Raw genomic sequence first — 24,462 nt, 5'->3', positions numbered from 1 at the left:
AAGGCGTAAGTTAAATTGCACAGAATTGAAGAAGCAGAGTTAAGTTTAAACAACTATTGCTGCACTCTGTGAGATGAAGACATTGATCAAGAATAGGTATGCAGCCCATGAATTTGGATCCAATCTTCAGAGGCCAGATTTCAGCGCTGTAATCAAACACACGTCAAACACATTAGTTATGGTATTCTTACTTTCAAGACAAAGGGTTGCAAGTTCAAATTCCACTCCAAAAAGTGAATATATAACGTTGTAAGGAATGCAGTGCTGCATTATTACAGGTGAAGCTTCAGGTCAAATAATAAATTAAGACTATCCATCTGTTCAAGAAGACATACACAGATCCTGCAGCACTATTTGAAGAAGAGTTGACCACCCTTCCATCTAATATTATTCCTTTGACAACTGGCACAGTGGCTTGCACTGCTGCTCAAAGTGCCAGAGACCTGGGTTCAATTCCACCCTTGGGCAATTTTCCCAGTGGAGTTTGCATGTTCTCCCCCTGTCTGCATGGAATCGCTCTGATTTCTTCCCACAGTCAAAAAATGTGCAGGTTAGGTGGATTGTCCTTGCTAAATTTCCCATAGTATTCAGGGATGCGTCGATGGGCGTGGGTGGGAAGCTCTGAGGATCGCTGTGGACTCGCTGGGCCAAAGGGCCTGTTTCCACACTGCAGGGTTTCTATATAATAATTATTGTCAATATGTTGTACTTCTTTAATCTTTGTAATTTGTGAATCTTCTCACATACAGTTGGCTGCCATATTTATGCATGAAACAACTTTGCACTTCAGAAATATTTCATTTCTTTTAAGAATCTTACATGTTATATAAATTTTTAAGTCTTCCTTTTCCTTCCTTCCTCTCCCCTCTCAGAAAGGCACTCCATCTTTTACAAGATGCTCACTGTCCTTAACGGTAACTACCTCAGTCCCAAGCACAGAAAAACCAGGGAGAAAAGTCTGATAGAGAGAGAATTGAATGCTTCAGAATCAGCCAGACAGTTAATGAAATGCCTATCACTAGTCTGATCAGTTTGTTCATATTAAGAAGTCAATTAATGGCTTCTCAACAGAACAATGTTTGGAACTGAATTAACAGGTTTTCAAAGGGGTTACATAGATTGGTAGTTTGAGAGATAATTAAGAGATCAGGACAAATTCTAGGAAATGGCACAGAATTATTTAGAATTTCCAGTGCCAAAATTGTTGAAGGCACTGGCTGCAAAAAAGGTTATTGGCTCTGACAACATCTGGATTATAGTATTGACATTTCCTGTTCCAGAACTGGCCATGCCCTCAACCAGGCTGCTCTCGTGTGTCTGACAACAAACAGGCAATGTTAACAATTGCCTAGATATGTCACAGATTCATAGTCATAGAGGTTTACAGCACAGGTAAAGGCCCATTGAGTCTGTGCTAGTCAAAAACAAGCACCTAAATGTTCTCACCCCATTTTTCACGACTTGGCCCTTAGCCTTATATACCTTTACATCACAAGTGCACATCTAAATATTTCTTAAATATTATGAGTCTTACTCTACCACCCTTACTGACAGTGAGTTCCAGATAACCGCCATTTTCTGGGTGAAAAATGTTTTGCTCACATTCCCTCTAAGCCTCCTGCCCTTAAATCTACGCCCAATGGTCACTGATACCTCCACCAAGGGTAAAGTTCCTTCCCATCTACTCAGTCTATGCCCCTCATAATGGTATGTCCAGTGCACATAAAAGGCAAATTTCATTAAATAATTACTGCAACATCACCTTACTGTCAATAATCAGCAAAGTGATAGAAGGAATCATTGATAGTATTATCAAGTGACACTTATTTAGCAATGCCCTGCTGCCTTTGACTGACTGAGGAAAAATGGTATTTTGGAGACCAAAATTTCAAACTGAGAATAAGCTCATGGGTTAATAGACATGTCATGGACCAGGTCAAACCCCCTCAAAATATTTTAAGAAGATTGCCTAGACTCTAACTTTTTCTTGTTTTAAAGGTAAGAGTAAAATGTTGCTTTTCAGATCCAATTCAATTGGTCAACCGACCAGATTTGAAGCAAAACATACTTTATTCATACACTCCTGTTAAAATGCAACAAAAGAAATAAAGAGAAAAAGAATTGGCTTAGCTGTAAAAGATAGTAAGAACTGCAGATGCTGGAGAATCTGAGACAACAAGGTGAAGAGCTGGATGAACACAGCAGGCCAAGCAGCATCATAGGCGCAGGAGAACTGACATTTCAGGCCTAAGACCTTTTTACTGAAGAAGGGTCTATGCCCGAAACGTCAGCTCTCCTGCTCCTATGATGCTGCTTAGCCTGCTGTGTTCATCCAGCTCTTCACCTTGTTATCTTGGCTTAGCTGTAACTATATTCGAAAATTTATCAAATAGATTATATTACAACTAATAATTAACTGTTATAACATAGTAACCCTCCATAAACTTTTCTTTGGCAAAGGCAAAGCCACTAAAATAGATTGACTCATATGCAATTCCAGCATCCCAAGTGGAAAACATCCAGGGAACATTCTCAGAGAAAGAGAGAGAGAGAGAGTAGCAGGGAGAGATATATTGCAGCTTCCACCCAGCTTCAAGGCCCAGCAACAACAGCTACTGAAACTAAATATCCTGGTTCTGTGGGAACTTGCCTCACCCATTCAGACTGCTTCTATTGTTTCAGCTTTTAAAAAAAATTGACCTTGGGTTTTTGTGTAAACACAAGCTGTTTACTTCATTAGCGTTCAACATACAGCTTCTCATCTCTGCCTTAAAACTTCTCTTCAAAAATAAAACAGGAGTAAATAAACCTCTTAAAGCCATAGCATCATCACAGGCAGCAGTCATTCCCAGGCTCCCGTATGCTTCAGACTTGGAGAACCAAAAGAAGGCATAATCACATACTGGAAAAGTATAACTAGCAATGCCATTGCAAGTTCCTCCAAATTTGGTGACTGGAAGTGCCGTCTAACAGTACAAATACCTCTGAACTCTAGTCCTCAACACAGACATGATTTAAACATGAATAAAAGCACATAGGTGAAGTCAGTGTAACTGTCATTGACTTCAAGACAATATTTGTCTTGTGCAGCATCAGAAAGTCCTAGGAAAATTAAAGTCATTGGTAATTTGGGGGATAGCGCTCCACTAGATGGACTCATATCCTGTACAAAGGAAGACTATTAGGGTTTTGTGAAGTCAATCATCTCAGCCTCAGGACTACACTCTGAGCCTTCTTCAGGCGACTGCCCAACCATCTTCGGCTGCTTCATCAATAAGCTTTCTCCAACAAAATGGGAGGATAATATTCAACATCACTTGTGACTCCTCATGAAACAAGGCCTGAAAAACTTTCAAACGTGGTCATAAAAGCAAGAAAATGATATTTGGGTCACACAAGTGCCAAACAATGACCATCTCCAAGTAATGAGAATCTAACAATCTCGTCTTGGCATTCAAACATCACCAATTCCTTTGATATTTTGACATTGCCACTGACCAGCAACTGAAACAGCTGTATAAATTCCATGCCTACAAGGACAGGTCAGAGGCTGGGAATTCTGAGATAAGAAACTGAGATCCTAAAGCCAAGATAACAAAGTGTGAAGCTGGATGAACACAGCAGGCCAAGCAGCATCTCAGGAGCACAAAAGCTGACGTGAAGGGTCTAGGCCCGAAACGTCAGCTTTTGTGCTCCTGAGATGCTGCTTAGCCTGCTGTGTTCATCCTACTTCACACTTTGTTATCTTGGATTCTCCAGCATCTGCAGTTCCCATGACCTCTGCTCCTAAAGCCAGTCTACCATTACAAAACACCAGTCAGGTAGTGTGGCAGAGTGAAACTCAAACAATACTCAATAAGCTCGATTCGATCAAGGATAAAGCAGTCCACTTGATTTACAACACATCCACCAACTTAGGTGTTGATTCTCCCTACAACAACATAATATGGTAGTAGGATATATTATCTATGAGGTGCACTGGAGTAACTCACAAAATTCCTTCGGCCGTACCTAATATGCAACATCTACAATACAGGACAATGGCAGCAGATGTATGGGAATAGTATTATTTGGAAGTTCCCTTCCATGCTACACACCACTCTGACTTGGAATTAAATTCCTTCACTGTCAAAGAGTCAAAATATTAGAACCCTGTCCCTAACATCATTTTAGGTGATACACCACGTCAAGTGCAGCAGTTGAACAAGTTGGCTCACCATCACCTTCTTAAGGGTAATCACAGACAAGTAATATATATTTGTTTTGCCAATGACATGTAAACCACAAGAATAAAAAGCTAATCATTCTGTGTCGGTGATTATGGTCCAGATGAAATTCATTCAGTTATAATGATCTCTCCCTGCCAGGCCTCTACATTACCTTCTCCCTTAATCATGAATCAAACCTTTGCTTATATGCTTCATGTACTGACAAATGCCACTTTCTCACCAGCCTCAGGGCAAACTGAACTATTTTAATCCTTTTTTCATCATGTTTACTTTCTTCATCATGTCATTGTCTAAAGTCTTTTTAATGTATTTATGTGTGTTTTCTAAGCTGTCCTTATTATAAGAGAACTCATTTTATAGAAGAACTTGCATTCATAAAGCATATTTCATAAACTCAGGATATCGCAAAGCGCTTTACAACAAATTAAGTATTTTTGGCTTGTTGTAGTGCAGTCATACCACATAAAGCCAAGCCACTGCCTCTGTGGGTCATGAGAATCTATAAACGAAACAAAATGTCACATGTAAAATGTGTTTAGAAGCTTTACAAATATGGACTCAGACTTTTAAGAAAACGGCCAGTACAATGGATAACACAGTGGACAAATTTAAGGGAAAAATACGTATGAAGTGCTTAACATTGTTTTCAATCAGGACTCAAAGGAAGCCACTACTTAAAAAGAGAAAGCAAATTACAGGAATCATCAACACACCAGATTCAAAAAAAACTGAAAATCTTTGTTAAGCGATATAAAAATTAGGTCATGTTAAAGGAGTAATATAAACAGTTAAGAACAACATACCTCTTCTTTTGTTTTCCGTGAGATGACACGAAGCCAATCTCCAATCATACTCAAAACTGCAGCAAAGTAAGCAAGTCCTACTAGTATCCAGAACCATACAGCAGGCTTGTACCAGTCTAAATATTCTTTATCCGGACTCTCTCCTAGACATCATTAACAAAATAGCAAGTCAGTCAATTTCAGATGAACGATAGCTGATGGATTTTGTTCTGATGACATGAGCACAGAAGTAACACATTTTTTAAAGTTAAACCTACACACTTTAGTTCGAAACAGTGGCTATAGCGTTTATCTCTGAAGGGATCTCTCCTTAAGGGTAAAGCAACAAAAATGCGACTGGCACTTTGTATGCTCTTAAACTTGGAGTAATGACCTACAGTGACTTCAAAAGGCTTGCAAAGTTGGGCTGTTAAGAGCCCCGACCAAAATGAGATTTGCAAATGTAAACTCAATGCCTTTGGTGCATTGTTCACACAACATTAGCATTAAATTAATAGTCAGTTTTGGAAAGATCATAAAGATTACAACACTACAGATGTTTCTGACCTTATTCTGAGTATTAGTGTGAAATAATTGATTTGAATTTGGAACAGAAAGGGACATTCAAACTTTAATCAGAAGTATAGAAGAAAATAGGTATCCGTTTTACACATTATTTTTAATATAGGAAATTATTTAAAGCACATTGGACAGACTAAGGAAAATAAAGGTACAACTGGTGAGCCAAACCAGGTGAGTTAAGGAAAGTGCCTGAAAGATACTTAAAAGATAGGTTTGAGATAAAAATAACACAGAGACGGAAGTGAAGATCTGTGGTTTTGTACAGCCTTTAAAAAGTAAGACCAAAACAGCTCATGACTCTATCATGGCTCTGAAGAGAACAGTGCACAATGGAACACAGGATCAAACAATACAGGAAGACAAACTAGGATAGTGTGGAGATAAACTGGGACAAGATCTTGGAGAGGTCTGAAGATGGTAAAGAATTGAATGAATGAGCTTCCTTAAAGCAAGCTACAGAAAAAAGTTCAGTTTATTTTTACACGATCTTGTCAAAGAATTTGTAACTAAAAAATACTTATTTCTAGGAAGTTATTCTGACACATTTCACACTGTCGGTCACCCCAGAATTCAATGGAAAGTTAACAACAGAGATGAAAAATCTCAAAAATATAGTTCGACTATACAAATGCCTTGTCAACCAAATAGCCTATATCAACATCACAATCTCAAATGTTAGCACAAAAACATGCCATTTGGCTAATCTATATTCTGTTGCTTAATGACAGTTTAAATTCATGGACTGTCATGCTTTTCTCACTGGATTCCTTATCTGCCTGATACCACATATAAAGTCACTCTGCTCCTATTTCAGCTCTTAAAAATTGGCCAAACTTCTCACTTTTCAGTTCCTCATCCCTGAAAACATTCTGGTGAATCTAAACTGAACCTTTTTATGTACCACAATGGAGTGTCTAAAACCTTCACAATGCCCCACCTGCTGAATCAAGTTCTAGCACAAGTCAAATATTACCTCCTTGGTTTTGTACCTTCCACTGTCACACACTAAAATAAGTAAGCATTTGGCCTACCTTTCTATTCTATCCTAATCTATTAGTACAATCCTGTTTAATGACTCTTAGCCTTCACAACAAAATGTTCTGCGCATTAACACAATTTAATATGTTGTGATTTGAAGTAACTTCAAAAGTTTATCACTTGGGCCTTCACTACACTGAAATGTATCTTCTCCTTGTCCAACAGTCCTGCTAGCACATCTTTATTCTCTTACTATCGTCTGTAGTCTCAACACAATTCACTGTGCTTCCAATTTGGTATTATTAATGAATATTGTTCCCTCAAATACAAAGTGAATTCACATTGTTACAAATACAATGTATTTATTGTTTCTTGGAAGATTAAGTTTTGAAGGACTGTGGAAAAATGGATTTACGTAGAAATACGGAAAATAGGTACAAGAGGAGGCCAGTCAGCCCTTCAAGCCTGCACTATCATTCAATATGATCATGCAATTTCAGCATCCCCCTCTAGCTCTCTCTCCATATCCCTTGATGCCTCTAGCCGTAAGGGTCATGTTCAGCTCCCTCTTGAACTTATCTAACAATCCAGCCCCAACAGCTGTCTATGGGAGAGAATTCCACAGGTTCACAACTCCGAGTGAAGAAATACTTAATCATCTCAGTCTTGAATGTCTTATCCCTTATTCTTAAACTGGAACCCCTAGTTCTGAACTTCGCAACATCAGGAACATTCTTCCCACATCTAGCCTGTACAGTTCCATTAGGATTTTATATGTTTCATTATTTCAAGTTTTGAGGAAATAAGTAGAGCAGTTTCTTTAAAAGAGTTTGTTAAGATCTAATATAAAGGCAAAATAATGCGGATGTAGGAAATCTGAGGCAAACACAGAAAATTCTGAAGAAATTCTTCTGGCTGGCAGTATCTGTGGAGACGGAATCAGTGTTATTGTTTTAACAGATGCTACTGAGTTTCTCCAGCATTCTCCATATTTATTGCTGAGACCTCACTTTAAAAAAAAAATAAGGCTTTCTGTAGAAGTCACATCACTGGTATAGACCCCTGACTGAGGTGTTGGAGCAGCGACTGAAGAAATGTACATTGATTCTGTTCATCAGTTGGAGGCCTGTAATAAAGGACTGCCCAGCTGATCCCTCCCACTTCTGAAAAGAAAACCCACTTGTTGAGTTCAGAGTGCAACTTGTTCTCCTGAAGGAGTGATTTGGAGAAACAAAAACAAAGTTGCTGGAAAAGCTCAGCAGGTCTGGCAGCATCTGTGAAGGAGAAAACAGAGTTAACATTTTGAGTCTGGTGACCCTTCCTCACAACACAGATTGGAGGATCTAATATTTCCTGAGCAAGCTGTGTTGAAAGGCTCCAAAGATAACAGTGTATGATTACTGAGTCAACCACATGTGACAGAACATCAGACTGATTGGTTTCATAATATTCTATGCTTTACCCTTTTTTTCCTTCAAGAAAAAATATCAGCCAAAGATTTTCTTTACAGATAGCCAATCTGTGCAGGAATTTTTATCTTTGTATTTCTCTTTTCCTTAAGTGTTTAAATGCACGTGTGTTTTGGGAATATTTAGATGATAAGAATTTATACTTCTATATTACTGAATGTGTGTGTTAACCACTTATTGCATCTTTATTGAATAAGTTTTAGTTTTAATAAGTTAATAACAGAGTTTATTAAGAAACCTGGTTGATTTTTCATTTAATAAAATGTGAGGCTGGATGAACACAGCAGGCCCAGCAGCATCTCAGGAACACAAAAGCTGATGTTTTGGGCCTAGACCCTTCATCAGAGAGGGGGATGGGGTGAGGGTTCTGGAATAAATAGGGAGAGAGGGGGAGGCGGACCGAAGATGGAGAGAAAAGAAGATAGGTGGAGAGGAAGCCACACTGGGTACAATGGATACAGTATACCACATTGGCAGATGTGCAGGTGAACCTCTGCTTAATATGGAAAGTCATCTTGTGGCTTCCTCTACATTGGGGAACCAAGCGGAGGCTTGGGGACCGCTTTGCAGAACACCTCCGCTCAGTTCACAATAAACAACTGCACCTCCCAGTCGCAAACCATTTCCACTCCCCCTCCCATTCTTTAGATAACATGTCCATCATGGGCCTCCTGCAGTGCCACAATGATGCCACCTGAAGGTTGCAGGAACAGCAACTCATATTCCGCTTGGGAACCCTGCAGCCCAATGGTATCAATGTGGACTTCACCAGCTTCAAAATCTCCCCTTCCCCCACCGCATCCCAAAACCAGCCCAGTTCGTCCCCACCCCCCACTGCACCACACAACCAGCCCAGCTCTTCCCCTCCACCCACTGCATCCCAAAACCAGTCCAGCCTGTCTCTGCCTCCCTAACCTGTTCTTCCTCTCACCCATCCCTTCCTCCCACCCCAAGCCGCACCTCCATCTCCTACCTACTAACCTCATCCCTCCTCCTTGACCTGTCCGTCTTCCCTGGACTGACCTATCCCCTCCCTACCTCCCCACCTATACTCTCCTCTCCACCTATCTTCTTTTCTCTCCATCTTCGGTCCGCCTCCCCCTCTCTCCCTATTTATTCCAGAACCCTCACCCCATCCCCCTCTCTGATGAAGGGTCTAGGCCCGAAACGTCAGCTTTTGTGCTCCTGAGATGCTGCTGGGCCTGCTGTGTTCATCCAGCCTCACATTTTATTATCTTGGGTTCTCCAGCATCTGCAGTTCCCATTATCACTGATTTTTCATTTAGTTTAATTTGGATTTTTTATTAAAATCTGATAAAGTTAAGGAGCTTTATTGGTCATTTTGGTAACTGGAAGAAGTTTTTTTAAATTTATTTGTGAGCTATGGGGCAATTGGACTACATGGAAAATGCATTCCTCCAGCCTCAGTCATAAAAATATGGTGGCAACGATTTGGCCCAAAACAAGTACAACTTTTCAGTGAGAGTGACTTTACGTGTTCTTAGTCTTTGCTCCTTTCCTTCATTTATAAAGGCATACCTCCATATTGTGATGTTGAAACTCTGCAGGCCTAAAAGCTATAGTTTCTAATCTTCCAGAAAAAGTGTGTGAAATAGGACTCTTATCCATTAATAGCCCCTTTATGTGGTTTGGTAAGGAACACATTCCCTGTCCCAAACATTGGAACGTGGCCAGGAATCTGTTGAGGTATGCAGTCTCTTGCCTGCAAGAATTTCCATCCCGATCTGCCAATGGAAGGCAGTGTGACCCATGGACACTTTACCAGCCTTCCCACAGGCCTTTCTCAGCCTGAAGAAAATGATTGGAAAGTTTAATCAAATTGTAAAATTGCTGTATAGCTCATAAATAAAGCTCTCAATACTTTGATCACTTTAGTCATTGCTAGTTCAACAGAGCATTTTAGTTTTCAACTCAACTTGCACTCTGACATCTCTGTGCTCAGACTTCATTGTTCCAATGAAGCTTAAGTTCAGTCCAAAGTGTAACACCTCAATCTCAATTAGGCATTTTGCAGCCTTCTAAACTCAACACTGAGTTCAACATTTTTCAGATGTTAACTACTGCCTGAATTTGTTCCCTTTTTTTTCATATTTTGGATTTGATTTTTGTTTTTGGATTGCAGCTATTCATGATTCTATCATTTACACACCTCTGGACACATCTGTTATTTCTTTACTTGGCCCATTACCACTCTCTTTTGCCTTGTACCTTCAACTCTTTACTCATTTCATATCTTCTGCCTTTTCTTATTTGCACCTGTTCCCTTTCACTGCTTTTGTACTTCCTTAAAATCTGTTACTTCTTTAACTTTTCACTTGCAGCACCAAAGGAAGGTTATCAACTTGGAACGTAGCATTATTTTCCTCTTCACAGATGCTATCAGACAAGTTGACAATCTCCAGCATTTTCTATTCAACAGAACTCAGGTCAGCTTTCAATAGAATGTATTCCATTCAAGGCTTACAAGGAGGTAATGGGCAGATATCTAGATAATGCTCAACAACTGACCCAGAAAGAAGGGTCTCGACCCAAAACGTCAACATTCCTGCTTCTCTGATGCTGCCCGGCTATGTTCCTCCAGCTCCACACTGCGTAATCTTATAACAAATCCAGAAAGGCAGCTTGACATAATGAGTCTGTAGGTAGGACTTTTTTCCTCCACAACCCCAATCTGGAAATTCTAACACTTTTTGAAACAGGATGGATTCGAGATCAAACTAGCATTATAGAGTCATAGAGGCGTACAGCAGCACAGAAACAGACAGTTCGGTCCAACTCGTCCATGCTGACCAGATATCCTAAATTAATCTAGTCCCATTTTCCAGCATTTGGCCCATATCCCTCTAAACCCTCAAGGCCCTCCACTTCTTCCTGTCCCACAGGCCCGACCAGTCCGCCTCCACCAACACTCTCATCCGCCTAGCCGAATTCGCCCTCACCCTCAACAACTTCTCTTTCGATTCCTCACACTTCCTACAGACAAAGGGGGTGGCCATGGGTACCCGCATGGGCCCAAGCTATGCCTGCCTCTTTGTAGGTTACATGGAACAGTCCCTATTCCGCACCTACACTGGCCCCAAACCCCACCTCTTCCTCCGTTACATTGGTGACTGTATCGGCGCCACCTCTTGCTCCCAAGAGGAGCTCGAACAGTTCATCCACTTCACCAACACCTTCCACCCCAACCTCAAGTTCACTTGGGCCATCTCCAACACATCCCTCACCTTCCTGGACCTCTCTGTCTCCATCTCAGGCAACCAGCTAGAAACTGATGTCCATTTCAAGCCCACCAACTCCCACAGCTACCTAGAATACAACTCCTCCCACCCACCTTCCTGCAAAAATTCCATCCCCTATTCCCAATTCCTTTGCCTCCACTGCATCTGCTCCCAGGATGAGGCATTCCACTCCCGCACATCCCAGATGCTCGCATTCTTCAAGGACCGCAAATTTCCTGCCACAGCGGTCGAGAACACCCTCGACCATGTCTCCCGCATTTCTCACAATACATTCTTCACACCCTGCCCCCGCAATAACCGCCCAAAGAGAATCCCCTTCATCCTCACATACCACCCCACCAACCTCCAGAAACAACGCATCATCCTCCGACACTTCGGCCATCTACAATCTGACCCCACCACCGAAGCTATTTTTCCATCCCCACCCTTATCTGCCTTCCGGAGAGACCACTCTCTCCGGGACTCCCTTGTCCACTCCACAGTCCCCTCCAACCACACCACACCCAGCACCTTCCCCTCCAAACCGCAGGAAGTGCCACACGTGCCCCCAAACCTCCTCCCTCATCCCCATCCCAGGCCCCAAGATGACTTTCCATATTAAGCAGATGTTCACCTGAACTTATGTCAATGTGGTATACTGTATCCACTGTACCCATTGTGGCTTCCTGTACATTGGGGAATCCAAGCGGAGGCTTGGGGACCGCTTTGCAGAACACCTCCACTCGGTTCGCAATAAACAACTGCACCTCCCAGTCGCGAACCATTTTAACTCCCCCTCCCATTCCTTAGATGACATGTTCATCCTGGGCCTCTTGCAGTGCCACAACGATGCCACCCAAAGGTTGCAGGAACAGCAACTCATATTCCACTTGGGAACCCTGCAGCCCAATGGTCTCAATGTGGACTTCACAAGCTTCAAAATCTCCCCTTCCCCCACCGCATCCCAAAACCAGTCCAGCTCGTCCCCTCCCCCCACTGCATCCCAAAACCAGCCCAGCTCGTCCCCGCCTCCCTAACCTGTTCTTCCTCTCACCTATCCCCTCGTCCCACCTCAAGCCACACCTCCATTTCCCACCTACTAACCTCATCCCGCCTCCTTGACCTGTCCCTCCTCCCCGGACTGACCTATCCCCTCCCTACCTCCCCACCTAAACTCACCTCTCCACCTGTCTTCTCCTCTATCCATCTTCGGTCCACCTCCCCCTCTCTCTCTATTTATTTCAGAACCCTCTCCCCCTCCCCCATGTCTGATGAAGGGTCAAGGCCCGAAACATCAGTTTTTGTGCTCCTGAGATGCTGCTTGGCCTGCTGTGTTCATCCAGCCTCACACTTTTTTATCCCCCTAAACCCTGCCTATTCATATACCCATCCAGATGCTTTTTAAATCTTACAATTGTACCAGCCTCTGCCACTTCCTCTGGCAGTTCATTCCATTTACACACCATCCTTTGCAAGAAAAAGATGCCCCTTAGGTCCCTTTTAAATCTTTTCCCTCTGACCTTAAACCTATGCCGTCTAATTTTGGACTCCCCTATCCCAGGGAAAAGACCTTGTCTATTTACCCTATCCATGCCCCTAATGATTTTCTAAACGTCTAAAATATCACCCCTCAGCCTCTGACTCCAGGGAAAAATTGCCCCAGCCTGTTCAGCCTTTCCCTATAGCTCAAACAATCCAGCCCTCGAAACATCCTTGAAAATCATTTCTAAACCCTTTCGAGTTTCACAACATCCTTGCTAAACTGTTATTTAAGTGTTTATTCTTGCTGCTTGTTTTCTCTCCACTATATTTTTAACACTTAGAATTTTACTTAAAAGTACTTTAGCCAATTTAACACTACATTTTATACAATTCCCTGACATACATTGGCAGCAACATACAATTTCCATTAAATGTTCAATTAATGTCTTAGATTTCTTCATCGTCATTCTTTATGTCTCTAATGACACAAACTGAGGTAGATCTTTTCATTTTTTCGATTTTACAATTTGCTGGAAGATAGTTCTTTGATTTCAGGTGGCTTGTTAATCTACTTTGTATGTGTTTCCCTGATAATAACTACAATTAATTTGATGTCATGCTTTTTCTCTTTAAAAACAATTGTTAAAATCAATAGTAAAATTGAGCAATTTCAATAAAACAGTACCAGAGGTAATTCCTACAGGATCTGCATTTGAATAAGCAGAGAATAAAATCAAGTAACTTCAAATCAACAGAAGTAAACTATTTTCTCAACTTCAATGTGTTCGAGCGATAATTATTCATTTCAAAGAATCACTTGCTTACAATAATAGGGCACTTTTCAAAACCTTAGCGGTGCTTCACAACCCAAAGAAATATTTGAAAAAGTTATTTTCAAGTTATACAAACACAGTGTTACTTTGCACGCAACAATGAGATACGCGACAGGTTAATCTTTTTTTTAAATTAAAGGCTTAAAAACTAACCAATAAAATGAATTCAGTAGAGTTTGTAACCAACAGCCTATCTGATACTTCCCAGATAGGGTCTGGTAATGTTTAACTATTTTATAATAACTAATGTGGGCAACACTTACCCGCTACAAAATCCCCAAATCCAATCGTTGTCAAGGTGATCACAACAAAGTAGATAGACTCCAAAGCTGTCCAGCCTTCTATATGTTTAAAAATGATTGCAGGGATAGCCACAAACAACAGACATCCAAACAGAATGAATATTAAAGTGGAGATTACACGAATTTTGGTTTGACTGATCTTCCATTCCTGCAAAAGAGGAGAAATAGTTTCGAAAAGTTTCAATTATTTTCTACCCACCCGGGCTATTTTCCAATTTTTTTTAATCTCAGGACTGTTGACCGACAAATGAATGCAAAATTGATCTGGTGCTCACGCTACTGAAGTATCAAGCCCAGACAGTTGTGCTGACATAGTGTGGTGCTGGAGGAACACAGCAGGTCAGGCAGCATCAGAGGAGCAGGAAAGTTGATATTTGGTTTTGACCCAAAATGTCAACTTTCCTGCTCCTCTGATGCTGCCTGGCCTCCTGTGTCCCTACAGTTCCACACTGTGTCATCTCTGATTCCAGCATCTGCAGTTTTTAACCATCTCTCAGATAATTGTACTATTTAGGTTTCTGATAGAAAGCCCTAATCGCCCATGATTTTTGAGGTCATCCACAGACTATGGCTGAACTGGCTCATGTTCAAGAAGGATATGGTAACCGAAGAGTGTCAATAATACCTCCAGCGCAGCGTAATTAAACCTGTTTCTCACCTAGTATTCCATGCTCAGAATTGTGGAAATGTAATTCAACAGCAAATTCCTGAGAATCAGCACAACTTCTCCTTAAAGTAGACAGACTGCCTTTAAGAGCAGAGTCTTACTGGAACATGTGCTAGTCTTGTTACAGCTAAGCTCACTCATGAGTATTCAACCAGTTATTCATGCAGATTATGCTGGCTGAACACTGAAATCATTTTAATGATGTTCTTTGGCAGAATGGTAAAACGGCACAGATGAGTTATGAACACCCGCTGCTCTTAAACATGTGGTAACCAATTTACAGCCAGTTGAATCAATTAACTCTACTGTCAATGCTGCTTTACTGAATTACCAAGGAGAGGGAGAGAGACAGGAACTATGGTGAAAATTTCACTATGGTATTGGCTAGGCACTGACAAATACATGACGCACAGAGAAGTTGTGAGTTCACAATAACAAAGGTGGAAATCTTGCTCATGAAATTTCATTATATAGCTCAATTGAATCTCCATTAGGATCCGGTGATTGGAAAGTTGGCTTGGTTTTGGTCTAAAATATTCAAAACCAAAATCTCCAACATTCACAACTTAATCGTTCAAGGCAGCAACATGTAAAGTATAATACATAGGTAAAAATCACTGCCTCAATACTTCATGAATCACAAAAGTGCAATCACACAAGTGCAATCCTCAAACCTGCAAAATGAAAGATCACCCAAACAATGTCTATTTTATCAAGGAGGAATCAGCTGAATATACCATTAAATGGCAAGAAAGTTGACAAATTAGCTGCAAAAACTGCTGTAAATGTGTATCAGAGATAATGGGATCTGCAGATGCTGGAGAATTCCAAGATAATAAAATGTGAGGCTGGATGAACACAGCAGGCCAAGCAGCATCTCAGGAGCACAAAAGCTGACGTTTCGGGCCTAGACCCTTCATCTTTCTGATGAAGGGTCTAGGCCCGAAACGTCAGCTTTTGTGCTCCTGAGATGCTGCTTGGCCTGCTGTGTTCATCCAGCCTCACATTTTATTATCTGTAAATGTGTATGTTATGTTTGTGACAATGGAAACATGGTTGCAGAGTGATCAAGGCTGAAAATGAATATTCAAAGTAAATCAATAATTAGGAAGGACAGGTACTGAAGGAAAAAGGTGGGTGGCATTGCCTGTAAGGGATAAAACCATTACAATACAGAGAAAGGATACGAATTCCTAAGATTTTGTTGTAGAATCAGTCTGGGTGGTGTTAAGGACCAACAAGGGGTGAAAAACACTAGTGCATGCTGTCTATAGTCTGCCAAACAGTGGTAAGGGAGGAGAAGGCATTAAACAAGAAAAGCATGCAGCAAGTGTGCTCCAGTGATTGTGGCTAACTTTAATATATAGCCTGGGGAAGCCATATTAGCAATAATACTGTGATGGACAAATTCCTGGACTGTGCACAAGATAATTTTTTTCTGATCAGTATGTTGAGAATCCAACTGAGGACTAGGTTAGAAACATAGAAAATAGGTCCATCCTGTACCTCAAGTCTGCTCCACCATTCAATATGATCATGGCTGATCATCCTAGTCAGTACCCTGTTTCTGCCTTCTCCCCGTATCTTTGGATTCCCTTTAACCATAAGAATGATATCTCACTCCTTCCTCAAAACTTTCAAATTTTTGTCCTCAACTGCTTCCCTTAGCAGAGAATTCCACAGGCTGACTGCTCTTTGGATGAAGAAATTTCGCCTCATCTCAGTCCTAAAATGCATACCCCATATGCTTAGACTGTAATCCCTGGTTATGGATTTGCCAGTCATCGGGAACATCCTCCCTACATTTACCCTGTTCAGTCCTGTTAGAATTTTATAGATTTCTTTGTGATCCCCCTCCTTCTTCTACACTCCAATGAATACTGCCCTTGCTGCTTAAGTCTCTCCTCATGCAATGGTTCTATCGTCCGAGGAAACAGTCCGGCCAACCTTTGTTGCACTCTCTCCATAGCCAGAACATCATTCCTCAAATAACAAGATCAATATATCTCACAGTACTCCAGCTGTGGTCTCACCAAAGCCTTGCACAATTGTGGCAAGGCATCCCTGCTCTTGTACTCAAATCCTTTCACTCTGCATTATCCTTGATTTGGGATTGTGTAATGTTAATGTGTTAATTAATAACCTTGTGTGAGATCCTTCAGGGAAGATTGACCATAACATGATGGAATTCTTCACTGTGATGGAAAGTGAAGTCATCCAACCCAAAACTAGGATTTGGATTCTTAGAAAGCTGTTGGTGAAGTCTTACTTTGAGAGGTTAGTTTGCAATATTGTAACAGATGGGATGGGGACAATTCAATGGCATGAATTAAGAACTTTTAGTGGACAGAAAAAGAATGGGAATAAATGGTAGGAACAAGGGCCTTTTTTTATAATAAAAGGTAGTGACAAATGAGCTACCACAGAGATCAGTGGTCGCATCCCAGCTATTCACAATACATATGACCAACCTGGATGCGGGAATTATTGTAGTATTTACAAGTTTGCTGTCAAAACAAAATTAGGTAGGATTGTGATTGAGGAGGAGAAGGTAAAGAGACATTTAAACAAGCTGAGGGGACAAATACAAAGGTGCAGTATAAATAATTGTGAAGTTATCCACTTCAGTCAGAAAAACAGAATGAAAAAGTAACATTAAACATGTGATAGACAATGCTGATGAACATAGAGATTTAGGTGTCCTTGCAGACTAGCCACTTAAAATAAGAATATAGATGCAGCTAAGTCTTAGGAAAGCAAATAATATGTTTATTGCAAGGTGATTTTTAATGTTTTACTGCAGCTGTACAGGGCCTTGGTGGGGCTACACTTGGCATATATTGTGTAGATTCGGTCTCCTTACCTAAACACATATATCCTTTTTCATAGAGGGAACACGGCAAAGGTTCACCAGACTGATCTTGGTATGGCAGGATTGTCAAATGAAGAGCGATTGAGTTGACCAGGCTTATATTCACTGGGGTTTTGAAGAACAAGAATGGGATGTTTTGAAATGTATTCAATTTAGACAAGCCAGACAGACTGGATGAAGGGATGATGCTTTCTATGTCTGGGAATGAGGTCTACACCCTAAAGAAGAATGCATTTAAAGGGGAAGAAATCAGTTACCAACTGTATCAGGACAGAGGGAGATCATAACTTAGCCATGTCTTTAGCCATTCTGCCAAAGTACATCATTAAAACAAACTGAGTGTTCAGCCAGCAAGACCAATACTATGCAAAGAAATATTAAAGTATTTGCAATTTAGTTGCTGGATTTTTTTTCCTGTTGCTGGTGTAATTAGAATTGTTTGTGAGGTTCCTTATACTTATTTACTCGTTGTGAGGGGGGAGGGGGCGGAGATGGGGGTGGGCAGAGACAGGCAGAAGTGTGGCTGAACCTGAAATACTTATCGTGCAATTTAATACTGCGTACTGCCATCATTTACTTCCCAAAATTAGTGATCTGGTCTAGTTTTTTGAGCGAGGTTGAAGTGTGGCTATGTGGAGGAGGAACAGCTAAAGGAAGAGAGAAGACGAGGAGAGTGGGATGACTTCTCAGCAACAGACTCTAACAGCAAATGGTCTTCAGAGAACAAACCTCTTAGCACAAATTCAGCGTTAATCAATGCGAGATACCTCAGTTTACAAAATGATATCATGGTTGAAGGTTATTAAGTGCAGCAGCCATATCAACAACATCAAAGTAAGGCAAAAACAACAACGTGTGTCTGCTCTTTTTTGTGCCTCTGTCTCTTTTCAGGCTGCCCCCGATACAAGCAACTTCTTGCAGATTGAAGTACATTGCTGTATAAAGCAGAGCATTGAGCCCTTCAGTATTAAGACAAACAATCTCACTTCATTCTCTCTTGCCCGCTGAGACAAACAGACGCAGCAAGCTGAGGATTTTGCATGGATTATAGGCATTGTTGTAGTACATGGTGCCATGTTTCCTGTGTGCTCCATATCTGATTTCTACTACCTTTTTGAACAAAAAGGGGTTCCACTCCCTCAATGTATAGTAAACATGTAGCCACTGATTGTGCAACAATGTGGAAGAAATTTTCATTCATACGGACCACATCCATTGGTATTTTTGGAGTCATACCAGCAAGATAATATGGTTGTTTCAGTGGTGTTTAATTATTCAGGCACACAAATAAAAAATCATTAATGTGCCAGAAAAGATAATGTTACATCAGATGTTTTATCAAGAGAATACATAAAGAAAACTGCTGTTTTATTGTTAAAGAAAATCTGTAGCCTATATTTCAATGAATGACAAGCACATTAAATTAGAAAGATATGATCTATCAGGCCAGGGTTTCATTCTGAAATCTGACTTGCCCAGTAATACCATCAGTTGGATCTTTCCCAACAGCATGTGTGAAATATCTTTATTCAACAAAGAATTATCTAACTCAGATTTAAAATTAACTACTGATCTAGCATCCACTGCCATTTGTGGAAAATTGTTCCAAACATCTGCCACCCTTTTATGTAGAAATGCTTCCTAACATCTCTCCTGAGCCTTCTGGCCCTAATTCTCAGACCATGTCTTGCTCATTCTAGAATTTCCAACCAACGGACACAGTTTATCTTTATGTACTCTGTCTTTTCCTGATAATATCTTGAAGGCTTCGAACAGATTATTTTTTAACCTTCGAACTATCTCCAACAAATGAGCATCCAATCTACAGCGCTTGACATTCAATGGCCTAGTGGTTACCAATGATGAGATGCTGAACTGGACCAGTTACATGGATATTAACCAGCTTTATAGAAGTTATGACTACAGTAGCAGCTCACAGGCTGGAAATTCTTTAGCAAGTAATTCACTCTGACTCCTCAAACCCCTGTCCAGCATCTACAAAGCACAAATTGGGATTGGGATGGAATACTCTCCATTTGCCTGGATAAGTGCAGCTCCAATAATGTTCAAAAATCTCAGCACTGTCTCAAACAAAGCAATACATTTGATTGGTATTCCATCTAACACCTTCAATATTCATTCCCTTCACTATTGACATACAATGGTGGCAGCGTATTTCAGTTGAAGACTACTTTACACATTCATAATCTCTACTACCTCAGGAAACAAAGGCAGCAGATTCATGGGAACACCACCAATAGCAAGTTCCCCATCCAAACCATACTATTCTGCCCTTCTTTCTCTGTTGCTAAGTAAAATCCTGAAATCTCCGTCCTTAACAACACTATGTCTGTATCTATGCCACAGGGGCTGTAGCAGTTCAAAAAAGTATGACACTATTGCCTTCTCAAATGCAATTACAGATGGGTATAAATAGCCAACAATGTTCACGTTGCATGAATGAATACAAAAACACTAACTTTTGTTTAACAATAGAAAGGTTTTGTCCTCAAATCTTTAAAGTTCAATTTTAAATTCCTTGTGGTTTGAAAGCTCCAGTTGACAATTATTGAGAGTTCCAATGGGATTGGAAACTTACTACACACAAACATGTCTACTTTTAATAATCCCAAGGTCACTTGGCCTCTCCAAAGGGTTTGTTATCTCTCCCAAACTGCATCTGCCTTCTCCTAAAGGTGTCCCAATATTATATCCAAAAAGGTATCATAATTCTTGAAAGAAATCTGCTAAGTTCAGACAATACACTATATAATCTATTGTACATAACTTATATTTTGGACATTCCACTAGCACAGATCAGATTTGACTGATGGTGCTGCAGTTTTATACTACAAAACTTCTGTGAGTCATGGACTTCCAAAGAGAGATTCACCACAGCTTCCTGCTGTAAAAATGGTGGACTCCAGGTTCAGGGATGGGACCAGCTTTGAGCTTCCAGCATAGTTTTCGCTGCAAGAAAACATCAGGCTTGAGATTCCACTGTAGCAGTCTGAGCTCTGCTGTTTGTGCTGCAAGAATGGCTTTCCAGAAGAATGTTCATAGAGATGACCACCCATCCCATGTTGGAGATAATGTGCTCAATGTTCCTCGGAATATTTTCAGTCAAGTTCGAGGTGAACTCTTCCATCCTCCTTTACAATTCATCTGGCTTTCTGGCAGAATTTCCAATGCACTAATCATCTTTTTATGTGTGTTTATCAGCCTTCTTCTGAAACCTGGTGAATCAAAGTCTTCATCTAACTTCCTTCTGGCAGAATTAATGTGTGATTTCACCCTTTAGCAAGCAGGCACCTCTGATAACCTTTCCCGCACCCTAGCATCTGCATACTTGTTTCCAGTGTCTCACCATGTGCAGGTCCCTCCTCTATCCTACATACTATATATAGTGTGAAGCTCTGAACTGGTATGTGGAGAATTAGATCTTGTCATTGTGCTATTTCATCATGGCTGTCTTCTTCCTCTTCCTTCTCTGAAGAGGGAGGTGCCTGTTCTAAAGTATCTGAAATGCAAAAAGACAAGGGTTGGGTAACAATGGGATGAAGATGAAGGCTACACTACTGGGGGCTTGGGGCTGAAGAAAAATTATGGGATGGAAGAGAAATGGGAAGAAATAAGGAGGGTTATGTAGGGAAATTTCCTCATCTTCAACCCCGCCAGTGCCCAGTGTCCATGTCCCCAGCAATTCCCATTCAATGATGGTAATAGTGTGGCCTCCAAGAAGCTTAAAACATACAGGTGAGTTGATCCTCATCCACGTTTCTGTTGCTATAACCTAGCATACACTACTATGACATTTTTCAGTGTCAGTAAGTGACTTGCAAACTTGTGTTTGAATGAAATTGTTATCGTTAAAAAGTAGCTGACAGTATGTTTGATCTCTAAATTGTGGGTGTATGGCTTGCCACTGTGTTAAGTGTGTGAGAGTGAGGTAAACATATGAACCTATGGTTGGATGTATATGATAAAGACTGTTGACAAATGGGTGATGAAGTCATGGTGAATTGAGCAGCGGATGAGAGTCATAGAATCCCATTCGGCCCATCGAATCCACAGTGACCCTCCAAAGAGTATCCCACCCAGACCCACCTATCCCTGTAACATGGCTAATATACCTAATCTGCACATCTTTGGACTGTGGAGAAAACCCATGCAGACATGGGGAGAAAGTACAAATTCAAACACACACAAGTCCCTGGGGCTGTGAGGCAGTAGTGCTAACCACTAACCATGCCACCAATTCATAGGGAAGTTGGTAGGATATAGCATTTCAGCGAACTCAATCAACTTGATAACCAGTGGCTGATGGTCATACTTCTCCTGTACTGCAACCATGCTCCTGAAACCACGCACCTACTAATGACCTTTGCTGCTACTCAGTTCCCACTGTTCCCTGAGCCGTTGTATGCAAAGCCCTCCTGTCTCCATAACTTGTGGTTGCAGATCGTCTCTCTTCTTTCTACGTTCTGCATAAAGGTCTTTTATTTTTCTATTCATTTGTGGAATGTAGGCATCACTGGTTGGCCAGCATTTCTTGATCATCCCTACTTGCCCCTGAGAAGATTCTCCATCACTATTTCAGGAAATAAACTGTCCGTTGTCACCCACTACAAAGTCATTGACTCCCATAGCTTCCTTCACTACAGCTCATCACACCCCACGTCCTGCAAGGATTCTATCCCACTCTCCCAGTTTCTTCACCAGCGTTGTATCTGTTTAGATGATGCCACCTTCCAAAACAGCGCACCTGACATGGCTTTCTTCTTCCATAACCATGGTTTTCCGCCCACTGTGTTTGACAGGGCCCTCAACCACATCTGCCCTATCAGCTATGCTTCTGCCCTTGCCCCTTCCCATCACTCACAACAGCGTGATCAGGTCCCCTTGTCCTTACTTTTCACCTCACCAGCCCCTGCCTTCAAAGGTCCATTCTCCCACCATTTCAGACAGCTCCAGCAGAATGGGTCTACATTTTGCAGGGATTGTTCCCTCTGGAACACCCTAGTCCACTCCTCGACCACCAACAATACACTCCCTTCCCATGTAACCACATAAGGTGCAGTACTTGCCCCTTCACCTCCTCCCTGCTCACCATCCAAGGGCCTAAACAGTCTTTCCAGGCGAAGCAGCATTTCACCTGTATCTCCTCCAATCCTGTGTCTTGTATTCATTGCACCCAGTGTGGCATCCTCTACATCGGAGAAACCATACACAGACTGAGTGACAGCTTTGCCGAACACCTCCGATCCGTACGCAAGCATGACCCCGAACTTCCTGCAGCCGATGATTTTAACACAGCTTCCTGCTTGCATTCACACTTGTCCGTCCTTGGCATGCTGCAGTGCTCCAATGAATCACAGCGCAAACTGGAAGATCAACATCTCATCTTCAAACCAGGCAGCTTACAGCCTTCTGGGCTCAATATGGAGCTCAACACCTTCAAATTGTGAACACATTCCTTCCCTTAAAGTTTAGCTTTGATTGTTACATTCTCTGTTGCTGTCTCTTTGGCATGGCATGGAGATGTAACAGCAGCTATGGAGACAGCAAGACATTTGTGATGCGCTCTGCCAAGCTAAAGCCCACTTCTTCCATTCTGCCTGACAGTGACAGGACGACGTCAATACAGTGTGGAGCTGGAGGAACACAGTGGGTCAGACAGCATCAGAGGAGCAGGAAAGTCAACGTTTCAGGTTTACACTCTTCATCAGGACCAGCCAACATTGTGGTGTACTTGCCCATCAGTATTCTCTGTATACTGCCCAGTCGAGATTTATACCTGAGCCCTTCACTCCAGAACTCATCTACAAACCCTGGAGAAATAGCAACGAACCATCCTTTACTCTTGGTGTGCCTACTCATGCCCAATTACTATATACCGATCCTAACTCGATACTAGCCTATCGGGTGCGTCTGCAGTTGGCAGCTTCAAATGTCAGATGCATTAACAAAGAGTCTTTATCTGTCCTAGTGTTCTCTATGTCTTCCTCGTTCAGTTGCTATCACTTGGCCATTGACAATTCTTGGGTGGCTGAAAGCAGGAAATCACACACGGTTGGTGTGAGGTAAAAGGGATGAAGTTGGAAGCAAGATTTCTTTAGTCAGACTATCAGCAGCTTTATGAACTCGCTAGGCAATTGGTGTCAACTAAAGGGCAGAAGTCAGGAACATATCATGATCTTCAATGTTCTCGGAGATGCTGGATCCCACAGACTCTGCTTCAGTTGGAACCACGTTGCTGAGTGCTATCTCCATACTGAGACTGTGGAGATGCAGGCTTCCCTGTTCCCTCAGGCTCTGCTCACTTCAGTGCCATCTTCTGCTGGAAGAGAGAAGGTGAAATGTTAGTGACTACATCGCTTTATGTTTCGGCAATGTGCCCTAGCCATATTTCTGAAGGAGTATGAATGCAGTGAGAGGTAAATGTGTGACTTGCAGGTGGACATTTGAGAGTTGAAGTCAAGCATCTTGATTTTAGACAAGAGAGCTCAAGTATGTTGATGAGTCACTGATGACAGGGTGATGCATTGAACTGTATTAGGAGGTGGTGGGTACGGAATGTCATACGAAGATGCATTGACTGATCTCTCCAATCCATTTGGATGGTCTTTCACCTTCTTGTACAACTGATCTCACAATCAGGCACTTTGCAATAGTCCTCTTGGCAAACTGCTCCCTCTCCATTATGAGGGTATTCATGGGAATTAATTTCCAGGAGCTTCTTGGTCCCCTGAGTTACCACGCAAACTCTCCTCCTGCCCATTTCTGTCACTAATATCGCAGCACTGCACCCGTCAGCCTGCAAATCTATTATTCAGTGACACGTATCGTTAAAAGGGGCAGACCATGTGCTATCAACACAATACTCTGTGGTCCCCTTCACAGAAGGAACCAGAAACACCAACAAGAAATTGTCAATACAGAACGTGCTGAGTGGATACTACAATCAGGCTTTAATGCTTGAATAACATAACTTTCATGCTTTCATTCATTGTTAGTAAAATCATAA

General features: G+C 41.5%; 1 protein-coding gene across 3 annotated transcripts in view; it reads right to left on the bottom strand.

Annotated features, from left to right (window-relative positions):
• The window catches only part of kcnk2a (potassium channel, subfamily K, member 2a), a 182,631-nt gene that overhangs the window by 12,981 nt on the left and 145,188 nt on the right, over window positions 1-24,462 (bottom strand). For 2 of the 3 annotated variants that reach the window (XM_048536382.1, XM_048536383.1), the window contains 2 exons: window positions 13,858-14,044; window positions 5,033-5,175 (listed from right to left, as the gene is read on the bottom strand). In XM_048536382.1, coding sequence (XP_048392339.1) covers window positions 5,033-5,175; window positions 13,858-14,044 — 330 coding nt within the window. Of the gene's footprint in view, window positions 1-37; window positions 147-5,032; window positions 5,176-13,857; window positions 14,045-24,462 lie in introns of those variants that run through there. The other variant, XM_048536384.1, reaches the window with a different exon arrangement.

Source organism: Stegostoma tigrinum, chromosome 9 (assembly GCF_030684315.1).
Source record: "Stegostoma tigrinum isolate sSteTig4 chromosome 9, sSteTig4.hap1, whole genome shotgun sequence".
In the NCBI taxonomy this organism is placed as follows: domain Eukaryota; kingdom Metazoa; phylum Chordata; class Chondrichthyes; order Orectolobiformes; family Stegostomatidae; genus Stegostoma; species Stegostoma tigrinum.
Note: the sequence above shows the minus strand (reverse complement) of the source record. Positions and strands in the feature narration are given on the sequence as shown.